The sequence below is a fragment of the Mobula birostris genome, chromosome 5, assembly GCF_030028105.1.
Source record: "Mobula birostris isolate sMobBir1 chromosome 5, sMobBir1.hap1, whole genome shotgun sequence".
NCBI classification, from domain to species: Eukaryota; Metazoa; Chordata; class Chondrichthyes; order Myliobatiformes; family Myliobatidae; genus Mobula; species Mobula birostris.
Genome location: NC_092374.1, coordinates 48,772,591 through 48,785,778, shown reverse-complemented (window position 1 = coordinate 48,785,778; position 13,188 = coordinate 48,772,591). Strand labels below are relative to the sequence as shown.

At 37.5% G+C, this 13,188-nt stretch overlaps 1 protein-coding gene across 2 annotated transcripts in view; it reads right to left on the bottom strand.

Annotated features, from left to right (window-relative positions):
• Positions 1 to 13,188, bottom strand: part of LOC140197685 (lysine-specific demethylase 4C-like) — a 385,265-nt gene that overhangs the window by 21,083 nt on the left and 350,994 nt on the right. For both annotated transcript variants that reach the window (XM_072257997.1, XM_072257998.1), the window contains exon 20: positions 8,121 to 8,240. In XM_072257997.1, coding sequence (XP_072114098.1) covers positions 8,121 to 8,240 — 120 coding nt within the window. The remainder of the gene's footprint in view (positions 1 to 8,120; positions 8,241 to 13,188) is intronic.

The window sequence follows — 13,188 nt, the reverse complement described above, 5'->3', positions numbered from 1 at the left end:
CACATAACCATTGCTCGGGTACTCTTCAAGGTGACGGTCCTTTGGTGATGTAACTTAACAAACAAATTGTTTAAAAGTAATTTGAGATTGCTCAATAGTAACCTCCAACCTGGCTCCTACATGTTTTCTGATCAGTAAAATACAATTAACTCTACTAAATTCGATATAATAAAAATATAAACTATTCTTTAAAACATAAACCTCAATTTCCACAATTTGCAAATATTTTCCTTCAGTTGCCTAATTTCTCATGACAGGCTTAAAGCATTTCTAATATTCTAAGACTATTATCACAATACAAGTGTATAAATTCAAATCTAATAAAGGTCAAATTGGTGAGATAATAGTTTTGGTGTTCAACTGATGCTTTTGAACAAGTTTTGTATATTACATTGGTATGAGAACTATCTCATTCATTGTCTGCATGTAAAAATGTATAAGAAGTGGAAAGAATTGCAAGACAACACTTTTGGAGTATCATAGGTTTCTTTTATGCTAGCTTTTGATCTAGCAAGGACTTCCTCAAATTCCAACAGATTCACATTTGGCACACTCACCGATTTACAACAGGAGCTCAACAATGAGCCCACATCTCACCAGTACCATAGCAAAACAAAATACTCCAATGCACAGTCAAAAGCTTCAATTGTAGTAATATCACAATGAACCCTGCATCTAGAAATACACAAATCGCTGCTCAGATGTACAAGTTGCATCTTATTACAAGCTGATGTAAATACAATTCTTAACAAATGGCTAATTGAAGATTGTACACTTCTATGTCAAATGGACGTTTGTGCATTGTGCACTTAATTTAGAAGAGAAACCGATTATGACACAGCTACTGAATATATTACCAGACTTAAAACAGACCTACATCTTTATCCCATTTAGATTACTGTTCTTGAAAGGCAAATCATTAGCAAATAGTGATTAGGCACAATATGAGGATATTAAACCTATAACCTGTTAGTTAGCCATACCAAAGAATTTTCCTTGTGATTAATAATGAAGTACAAGATACAGAGTTGTACTCTAACACACTAAGGGACATCAAACAAATATATCTGATTCATTTTTTGAAAATTAGTATTTTCCTTGTAGTTTCACAAAGATACACAGCTGGAGAATAAATTGGTTGTTTCCTACTACTTTAGCCAATTTAAAATATGAACAAAATTGCATGTGCTGTAACCATCCCTCCAACCACCCATCTGAGCCAGCCTCTTTTGGAAGCAAAAATAAATAACTTGTCATTCTTACCTTAGCTAGCAGGATGCTAAACACTGCCAGATATCTGAAAGTGCATACATAAAGAGGTTCCTCAACCCCAGGTATTACAAGGACCGAATTCATATTAATGAAGGTACTTAAAAACTACGGTTCCACATCTGTCAAGGTGTTTAGAGGATACTTTCAGACCATATGTTGGCCTGACAGAAAGCTTGGCTGCCTTTAAGTTAGAAGCTGCTCCAGAAGAGACCTCAGAGCCCATGAGCCACACTCAGTGCTTCATAGAGGTAGACAGACAGTTGGAGATGGACATACCAGATTGGGTACAGCATAACTAAGAGGGTTGGACAGTCAAATGGCCCAAATTTGTAAGTGAATAAAGGATTGTGAGAAGAGATTAGAGATCTGAGAGTCCACTGTGTGCCTGTTACTGCGCCACATGACTCTGTAACCACACAGAGAACAACTAAGGTCACCACAGGAGGACTGTGTATAATGCTGGTCACTACATCTCAGGGAAACGTGAAAGAATTAGAAAAGATGCTGTTGAGACCTGCTGATGAGGATTGGAGAACTAAAGTTACAAGGAAATCTGGCCATCTTTCAAGCAAGGGAGACTGGAGGATGGGTTAATTAGACGTACAAAGTTATGAGTAAATTGGACACGCTGAACGTTGAAGACTCAATTCCTCTTGTTGTTCCTTTCCGTGCCTTCAGGCACATCAGGTGGCAACCTTGCCATGTCTTTAGCATTTGGTTTTTTACAAGGCCCAGTTGCTAGCTTGAGGCTCAACCCAACATGGATGGAAAGCGTGTGAGCAGCCAGTCAGATTTAAACTCAGGGCCACTCACCTCCAAGTCCAGATGCCAACTCACCACTGGCCATCATTTCCTCTTAACAGACTGATCAAATAGAATACTCCAAATGAGGATTTGGATCCCAGGAACCATATTTCATTAACTTAAACCAATTTATTACTGACATATAGACTTGTATTATCATTCAACTTTATATTCACACTAAGAAAGGTTAGGTGGTCTATAGCCTGGATTTGGAAGTGAATAGAAGATTACAGGAAGAGATTGGGGAGCTAACAGTACACTGAGAAGTTGGATGGGTACATCAAAAAGCCTCTTTTTTTTTTGCTATACATATCTGTAACTGGAGAGGCACAGATTTAATATTAATTGACAGGTGATTAAAGGGGAACTGAAAAAAAATCATTCAGCAAGATAGGACTCACTTTCTGAAATGATGGAAGCAGAACACATGTGATTACGTACTTGAATAGTCTACAAGTCCATAAGACATAGAAGCAGAATTAGGCCATCCTGCCCATCGAATCTGCTCCACCATTCCATCATGACTGATTTATTATCCTTCTCAATCACATTCTCCTGCCTTCTTACCATAATCTTTAACATCCCTACTAATCAAGAACCTATCAAACTCTGCTTTAAATACATCCAAAAACTTGGTCTCCACAGTTGTCTGTGACAATGAAGTCCACATATTCACCACCCACTGGCTAAAAAAAAATCTTCCTCATCTCTGTTCTAAAGTGATGTCCATAAATTCTGAGGCTGTGCTCTCTGGTCCTAAACTTCTCCATTACAGGAAACACCATACCCACATCCACTCTGTCTAGGCCTTTCAATATTCAATAGATTTCAATGAGATCCCTCCTCATACTTCTAATCTCCAGTGAGTAGGCCCGGGGCCATCAAACGTGTCTCATACATTAACCCGTTCATTCCAGGATCATTCTTGTGTACCTCCTCTGGACCCTCGTCAATGCAAGCACAATATCACTGCATTCAAAGTTACTGATCAACAACTAGGAACCCAAATTAATGAATGATCTTCTGGAGGAACTCAGCAAGTTAAGCAGCATCTGGGGAAGGAAAGAAAGTATTGACATTTTGGGTCAAAGCACTGCAAAAGAACTCAGTTCTGTCAGCAGGTTGTTTGTTGGTCTACATTCCTGCACCTGCAGTCTCTGATGTTTCCTAGTAAGGAACCACAATTTTCCATTTCTGGGCTAAATCTTCTCTTCCTATGCTACAAGTTTCCAAGACTGATTCTATGAAAAATTCTCCAGAGAACAGGTTGCTAACTTCGTTTAACACAAAATACAAAAAGTTGAGATAGGATAGGTTGCTGTTTTATATTTTTAACCTACCTCCCAAGTGAAACCTTTACCTAATTATGAGTCATTCTAATGACTCTCATTGGATCCAAATTCATACAAGATAAAGTCTCTAAGAAACCATAAAGTTCGATGAAAGTGCAAATCTATATGCCAGTAATACATTCATGCTTAACATAATGAAACATGGTTCTTATTCCCAAAGATGAAATCAAAATTTGAGCTAAATATGACTAAGCTTTTAAGACTTCATATCACATTGTCAAATTGCATGTTGACTCATAAAATGAGCCTCTCTCCTTTGTAAAAAAGTAATCTAATTTATTTAGTTCATTTTACTAACATTATTTTGACTTGCTGTTTTACAAATTAAAAATATTTTCTTACCAACATTTGTTCCTGTTTTACATTTATAAAATATTTGCCTGCATTGATTTTGCTGTATCTAAATAAGACTAAGCTGTAAAGAAAATAAATCAGAAAATATTCAATTACAATTCATCTTTACATTTCATTTTAAAGCAACAAGTAGTCCTAAAAGTCAAGAATGTTTGATCATAGAAAAGTAATTGTGTTGTAAGCATGGCACGGAGGGAAACATTTAATGCAAAATATTTCACAAGAAATAAAAGGGTTCTCATTTATACAAAGTTTTAATCTTGTAGATCATTGACCCTGAAGAGGCAGGATGTGATTTACTGCTTGTTGGGTGTGCATCTAATAAGAAAATAAAACAACAAGTTTATGTCACCTATCAGATGCCATTCCATTACTGAAGTTATTTTAATGCTAAAACTAAAAACAACTGGTGGTATCCACAACATTTTAACAGAAAATTATCAAATTAAACTGCATTTTCAACCCTTAGAAAAATTCAAAGTCAGAGAGAGAACAAAAGATTGAAGATGTGATTTACACATTATTCCGTTGACATCTAGTTATATGGTAAAATACCAAGTGAGTTGCCATAATACAGTGCTACAATGCAATTTCAATGCCAAGTTAACTGTGCAAAATCTTGATAAAATTAACTAATGCTACATGTGACATGCCTGTGCACAGCACATTCATTGAATTTATAGCATTAAATTAATGTTTATGCAACGTTAAGATTTAAAAATTCACTGTGTTCAAGCCTTCAAAGTCAATTTACACACTGAATGGAGTAAACAAGGAGTTGTTTTTTTAATCAAAGGAGGGAAACATTTTATATTCTTAATCACCATATCCTTTAATGATATCAGTTGAGATGCAATTCAATGGCATTTCAGGGAATCCCTACATGAATTTCCAGATGTAGATGCAAAATATCTCATGACACAGCCCTTTACAAAGCAATCACACGTTCTACTTTTCCTGTTCTGTGATTGTGTTTGCATTGTTCATTGAGTGCCCATGGCAACAGCATTTGAGATTTACCACATCTTCTAGTGATATAATGGGGCATTCAGCCTACCAAATCTACGTTTACACTCAGACATTGACATCAGTCTCATACTCCCTCTTCATTCCCCGTAACCTATGGCCACATTCCCTTAGATCACCAGCCATCATCTGCATTGAGGACAACTTACAGTAGTCTATTAACCTGCCAGCACACCTTTAAAATCTGGGAAGACACCTGACAAGTTGGGCAAAACCCACATGGTTACAGGAAGAACATGCAAACCCTATACAAACAACACCCAATATTACAATTAAACCCGGGTTGCTGGAGCTGTTTGGTGGCAGCACTAACTACTGCCAGAATCATCCAGAAAGGTTTTAGAAAACAAATTGATCAGTTTATTTCAGAGTTAAGACAAACAGAATCATGACGCCGCAGAATGCAGCTTCTTCACATAAAAGCGACCCAGTCATGGATCAGAAATTATACATTTGTTTTAGAGTCACCAATCAATTGGTCAATCACAGTACAGACTACAATAACCTAATCTAGGTTGATAATTTTGTGCATTATTAGAATTATCCAGTACTTTAGTGCTCTACTTTAGAGAGGGTTATCTGACAGCACAGTTGTACGATCCTATTACATGATTTGTAGAAAAGCAAGGTCAAGAAATCTAGTGAACATTAGTTCATTGATGCCTGACACCATCCTTTGTGCAATTTTGCTACTTCATTAGTCTGCATTATAATAGGCATGTCAATCATGAATCAGTTGTAAAGGATGTTGTGATTCCAGATATCTGATGATTTCAATTACTGATTGATAACATTTGTATTATCAGCATCCTTCCACCACTACAAGATTTCAGAAGCAGAGAAGATAGCTTGCTTAATAGCTGCTCATATACACCTTTCTGCTTGGGTGGCATGAGGGAGTAACAGTTAGCGCTGCTGCCTCACAGTTCTAAGTAACCAGTGTGACTCACGAGCTATATTTGTGGTTTACAGTCTCTTCCTGTGGTGGTGTGAGTTCCCCTGACGTACAAAAGACATGTTACCAGATATTACGAATTTTCACTTTCTTAAGTGGCAAGGAATCAAAGGGAGAGAAAGCTCAAGGGACACAGGGAATTAAGGGAATGGGACTCAGCGGATTGCTTTGCTGGAAGCAGGTGTAGACTGACGTGCCAAATGGCAGTCTCCTACATTCCTGTAAGCATCTACCTGCCTCCTGCTATTATTTCTCCCTTTATATTCATCTTTCATTATTATACCCACACACTTCTTGATCATGATCCAGAATTATCCTGGTCTAACAAAAACAAATGTAGATGGTGGAAATCTGACAACAAACTTCAGAAAATGCTGGATACATTCAGCAGGTGAGACAACATCAGTGGAAAGAGAAGAAGAGTTGACATTTCAGGTCTAAGACCCCTCATCAGAACTGGGAAGGAGAGAAAAACTATAGCTTTAAGTTGCAGACAGGGTGGTTAGGACAAAGTGGATAGCTCTCTTAAAATGAGGCACAGGTTGTGGAGTCTATTCTACTGCTTATGGCGCTGTCAAGCTGATAATTTAATAAGGGCATTTAGAGAGAAAGTGAAATTAAATGAAGAGATATGTAAAAGCTGTGAGATGTACACTCAGTGGTGACTTTATTAGTTACAGTGATAGACCTGCTCATTAATGCAAATATCTAATCAGCCAGCATCTATCTAGTATCTAATGTGGCAGTAACTCAAATAACAATGCATTACAACAGGAGTGTGCACAAGAACATCTCTGAATGCACAAGACATCGAACTTTGACATGAATGGGCTACAGCAGAAGACCACAAACATATATGCAGTGGCCACTTTATTAGGTATGAGAGGTAAGTGGCCATTGAATACATGTCACAGCTTTTGCCAAGACCTAGAATTCCTGAGATGCCCAACTAATGTGTAGTATTGTGGAACAACAAAAAATACTAAGCTAAGGTTACAAGTGGCCAACATTGCAGCAGATCCAGTCAATCTTATACCAACAGAAATAATCAAATGATCTGAAATCATTGATTTCAAAATTTAATTCAGAAAGCTACAACATGCCCAAACAGAAATGAGGTGCTGTTCTTCAGACTTACATTGGGCCTTGTTGGAAGAATGCAGGAGGCCATCATCAGAGAGGTCAGAGAGGGAATGGTGTGGAAAATCAAAGTGATGGGGAACTGTCAGCTTACCTGGTGGAATGAATGCACCTGCTCTAAAGAGTGGTTATCCTATTTGCTTTTAGTTTCTACATTGCTACATTGTTAGCAGCAATATCCAATACTCAACTGGAAAAAGTACCAGTGAATCATTTCACCTGAAAGGACCGATGAGGTCTGCTTCTCAGCAATTTGAAGGGACTGTTCCTTTTATCACTCCCTGGTTCATTTTTTCATCTCACCAATCACTCCCCTTCACATAGCACTTTCTAATGCAGCTGCAGGAAACTCAACACCTATACTTTCATCTCAACCCTCCGCACCATTCAGGAACCCAAGTAGTGAAGCAGTGGTTCACTTGCACTACTTCTAACTCTATGCATTGCATCTGGTTTATGATGAGGTCTCCTCTATACTGGAGTAACCAAGCACAGATTGGTTGACTGCTGTGTAGGGAGCAGCTCTATTCAGTCTATAATTGAATTCCACAATTTTAGCTAAGTTGCTTTTTTTTAAATTTATGCAATGAATAAAAAGTTCTGCTGTAATATTTGCCAGTTGCAATATTAGTTCAGTTTTCTCCCCGTCTGCAGAAAACAGCTGATCTAATGGTAATTTCCAGTATTATCTATTAATTTCTGCTCAGACCTTCCACAGCTTTCACCTATCCATTTGATTGCACTCTCTCTCCCTCTTTCTCTCTCTCTAAGTGCCTTTGTTATTCTATTAGTCAAACTGCCTCAACAACCCTGGACTTATCCTATTAGAAATATTTCTCTCCCATTCACCCTTCCCCAACTCTCCAAAACTTAAAACTAACCCGTTTTTCATTTTCTAGTTCTGATTTAGGATTTCCCCACAGATGCTGCCTGACCAGTTGAGTGCTTCCAACATTTTCTTATTTCTCTGCTTTAATACTCAAATATATAAAGCTTTTCACAATGAACACATTTATAATTAATCAATTTAAAGGGTATTTGCAAATAAAAACAATTTTAAAAGGACATTAAACTATTCAATAAAGAATTTTATTTTATTAATCTTGTCCTAGATAGACCAAAGTAAGAGAAAGAACTTCTAAATTCCCATGAACCTGCTCATAAGGTGTTAACAATTTTTGTTATGACTTGAACCATATCAAACATCTCTTACCTACCTGGTACATATAAATGATGTTTGATCCAACAAATTTGGCACCGTAGAGCAGCCCATCAGTCCATCTCACCTGGACAACTTCTCCCTCTGCTGGAGGACCAAGCTCCAAGCAATTTTTGCTCTACAAAAGATGAGAAGAAAAAGAACATGCTTTTGTTGAGGTAAACATGCCACTCTTAACATTGATTCACAGTATTAAAGTGAAATTTTAAAGGTTACAGTGAAAGAGGCATTACTGTCTAATATTTGGAAATGATGGATTAATTATTTGCCAACAAAACTTTTGATCGTTCAACATCTGCATACACAGAAACATCTCCTGTTCCTATGAAAAAAATAATGATTATGCTATTGCTGTAACCTCTCATACTACCAGCTTTCCTCTGTCTCAGCATCACTTTCATTCAAGCCCTTAAAATATCCTCAAGCAAAGACTAAAAACAGAGGCAAAAGAACCAATCCAACAACTGAAGTTACATAAAAGCTTCAGGTGAAGAAATGTGAAGTATAGTGTCTTACTGAATCTTTGTGAAAGGTCAGTCATCCTATTCAACTTTGCTAATGCCTTAAAAAAGGCAGAAATGCTGGCAATACTCAATAGAATTCTTGTTGGATCATCTTCACAAGTATATGATTTGCTGAGTATTTCCAACAATTTCTGCTATTATATTGGATTACAGTATATTTAGTATTTTACTTCTAGCTAATGTCTAATCTGTTTCTTCATTATGAAGACTCACAACAATGAACATCTCCTGCAAAGTTAGCTGTCATTTGGTCAATGCAGAGGATAGCAATATTGGCATCATTCTTGATGACACAAAATTAAAGGTGGTGTTAATGCTGCATAGTGGATAGACACATTTATGTATCTAACCAGAATATTACAAACTATGGGCTAGTTTCAGTGGTTTCACATGCTGAATCCATTTACAGGTGACAGACAGAAATTCACAAATCACCACTCAAAAAGTTGAGATACAGAATAAAATTCACTCTCACAGATTTTATGTGAAACAAATTAAATAACTGAACCTGATGAGTCTAACAGTTTTTTACAGATGCACCATTAGAAACATTCTATCCAGTTTGGCAACCGCTCTACCAAAACCACAAGGAATTGCAGAGAGTTGTGAACACAGACAATCGATTATAAAAAAAATGGCTTCCACTCCATTGTCTCCATCTACATTCCTGTTACTTCAGAAAAGCAGCCACCATAATCAAGAACCCCTCCCACCCTGGTAATTCTCCCTTCTTTCCCCTATCATCTGAGATAAGATTAAAAGCCTTAGAACATGTACCACCAAGCTCAAGGACAGCTTCTCGCACACATTTTTACAAGATTCTTGAACAGACCTCTTATACAACAAAGATGAACTGCTAATCCTTCTACCTACCTCATTATGGCCCTTGCACTCTATATGTTTACCTCCACTTTCTCTGCACATGTATCACTATGTTTTGCATTTTTCTCTTCTTTACTATTTTGATGTGCTTATATTTTGAAATGATCTGAATGGATGGCATCAAACAAAAATAAACTAATTACTTTCCTAATTGGCTTGCTAAACCCATATATTAAGCTTCCATGCAGAAGGACATCAAGATATCTCTGAAACCCAACAGCTTTCCATTTCTGTCAATAACTCATGAAATGCAAATGTATTGTTCTAGGATGGGCAATTACTCAGGGAGAGGCTACAGATAAGAAAAAAGAAAGCTAGCTGCCCTGTCTAAAGATATCACAGCAATTCTCAAGAATTCTGGGATAGGCTCAATTCCTTAAAAGAAGCCACTCATGACATCAAGATTCATCTGTGGACTTAGACTAGTTCATTCGAAGAAATACACTTTCCTGCATGGTGACAAATGAAAGTTCATTGATAAAAGCTAGGAGCATTGGTAGACACTGTAGATAAATACTCAGTTTAGTTATATGAAATGTGCAGGTTTCATCTGATAAGTATGTTTGCCAAGTGTGTATCCATCATATTCAGGCAGAAACTATTTTAGGAATTAAGAATCTCTGTTAATCCTTTGGAAGTGGAGTGTCAGCAGGAAGTCATCAGTCAAAGAGTCATTTGTCTAACTTCCCTCTATGAGTTAGGCTCCTCTGAGACCACTTTCCATATCCTGTGTTTAAATGAGGCAGTTGTTTAATAAAAGGAGCTCAAGCTAAACTATTTGTCAGAATAAATTATTTAAATTGCATTTAGTACTTAATATACTGAATACAGGAAAGAAGATAAAAATAGTTGGATGCCTTTAGATCACTTCAGACAACCAGTGGGAGATCTAGGCACCCCAGCAAGCTGTTCAGGGGGGCTCAAAGTTCAAAGTAAATTTATTATCAAAGTGCCTAAACTTTGACCTTGAGATTCATTTTCTTGCAGGCATTTACAGGAAAAAGGAAATACAATATTTATGGAAAATTATGGAATTTATGGAAAATTATACCTAAACAAAGATTGACAAAACCAATGTGCAAAAGACCAACTGTGCAAAACTAAACTATACTGAGAACAGGGAACATAAGTTGTAAAGAGTCTTTGAAACTGAGCCCAAAGATCATAGAATAATCAGTTCAGAATAGTGGTGATTGAAGTTATCCACACCGGTTCAGGCACCTGATGGCTGTAGAGTAATAACTGCTCCTAAACCTGGTGGTGTTGGACCTAAGACTTCTGTACCACCTGCGCAATGATAGTAGCGAGGAGAGGCCATGGCCTGGACACTTTGTTAAAAGGAAAATGAAAGCTATGTAGGAGAGAAGCATTACAGTGATCTTGGGAAATGGGTTCAAAGGTCATCATGCACCTAAGAGCCTGTACTGTGCTGAGTCGTTTTATGTTCCATCAGCCACATACACACTGTGTTTTAGATTCCAACCACCGTGTGGGTAAAGTTATTCCTCAGATACCCTCTAGACCACTTACACTTTGCCTTAACCTATGCCTTCTAATTTTAGATACCTCTGCTTTACAGAAAATTTTCCTATCTACCCTATTTATACCTCTCACAATACCTCACCCTTGCTAGCTCAGAAATAAGAATTCTAGGATGTTATAACCCAGTGCATATTGGTTGCATTTTAACATCATATCAAATTATCCTTATAGAGCAATACTATAATTATAATATATATAAAATAAGAAAGTATAATATTACTTCACACTGACGCCGGCTGGTGGCGCAATAGCATCAGCGCCGGACTCTGGAGCGAAGGCTCCCGAGTTCGAATCCAAGTCAGGCCACCCCCAAGCACGCTTTCCATCCATGCCAGATTGAGCGTCAAGCTAGCCACTCTCCCTCATTAAAAAAAAAGGGTTGAGTCCGGAACGTTCATATCGTGACCCAGTTAATCCAAAAGGAAACCAATCCTGACACCCCACGCCAGACAAGAATGGCTGACTGTCTGGTGTGGCATGCTAAAAAAAACACTGACTTCATCTCATAAAGGCAGTGTTATTGGTTAAAGAAATGGTGACTAACAGATGAAATCAGAGAATTATCTGTTGTGCATAGTATTACATCATCCAAATATAATCAAATTTTGGATCATTTCATTTGGTGACATCAGAAAGGACTGAAGATTTAAATACACAACTTTCTCATGTTACTGAAACAACACTTCCCCCCCTTCTGCCGCCTATCGATGTTTATCTTCCCATTTGCTTTGTTAGCATTGAGAAAGCTTTCTAACTGCAACAGTGATTGGCATACAGTAATGGACTGCAAAGATATTATTTTCATAATTTCAAAATAGCTCTTCATTCTATTCAAATTGTTTTTGCTGCTCTGCTAATAGTGGAATGTGCAAGTGTATGATCCAGAGAAGTTCAATTACAGCTGGGTAAAATGCTTGTATATTTTGTTGAACAATTCAGCAACTAATCTACTCTCAGAGTTGATGGTACTTTCATGATATTGGATAGAACATATGGCTATAATACTCTTAAGTGAACACAATTTGCTTGCGCAAATTAACTTACTTGCAGAAAGCAATTGGCCCAGATGGCGTTCCTAGCCATGTTCTTAAATTCTGCGCAGATCAGCTGGTGAATGTTTTTGCAGACATTTTTAACCTCTCCCTGCTTCAATTTAAGATTCCCACCTGCTTTAAGAAGACCACTATCATCCCATTATCAAAGAAAAACAAGGTAATGTGCCTTAATGACTATCACTCGGTGGCTCTGTTATCCACTACTGTGAAGTACTTTGAGAGGTTGATCATTTACTCCAGCCTCCTAGACAATCATGACCCACTGCAATTTGCCTACTACTGAAACAGCTCTATGGCAGACACCATCTTCCTGGCCCTATATTCTTCTCTGGAGCATCTGGACAGTAAAGATACTTATATTAAAGCACTGTTTATTGACTACAGCTTCATATTCAATACTATAATTCCAAGTATATTCATCACTAAACTCTTTAACATGGGACTCAACAATTTCCTTTGCAAAAGGATTCTCAGCTTCCTGACCAACAGATCACAATCAGTGAGGTTAGGCAACAACATCTCCACCAAACTATTCTCAACATTGGTGCCTCATAAGGCTGCATCCTCAGTCCCTACTCTACTGCTATCATCTGCAAACTTGAACTTGTAGATGGAGTTAGAGCAGAATCTGGTCACAAGGTCATGGGTGTATTGGGAGTAGAGTAGGGACTGATGATACAGCCTTGAGGGGCACCCTGGTAACATGGTGTCATTTGCAAAGTCTCTACTGCTCCCAAAAATTCAAAGAACAACCATTTCATGTTCAGCAAGTCCTAAGAAATCAATTGACTTCTGAAGATTCTGTTTGCAGCTTACCTTTATGACTACACCAGCAACAATACTCATGTTATATTGTGGAGCAATGAGAGATTAGAAATATATATGGGAATTAGAATGGGGGTGGCATAGCTTGATACTTCAGAGAAAACAGACCAGAATAAAATCTTGAAAAGTCAAATATGGGGGAAACAAAAAACAGTTTGAGAGGTTCAGCAAAAAGCAGAAACTGGAATTGCTGCAGATAAATTTGCTGCTTTAAAAAAATGTTTTACCTTCTCAAGTT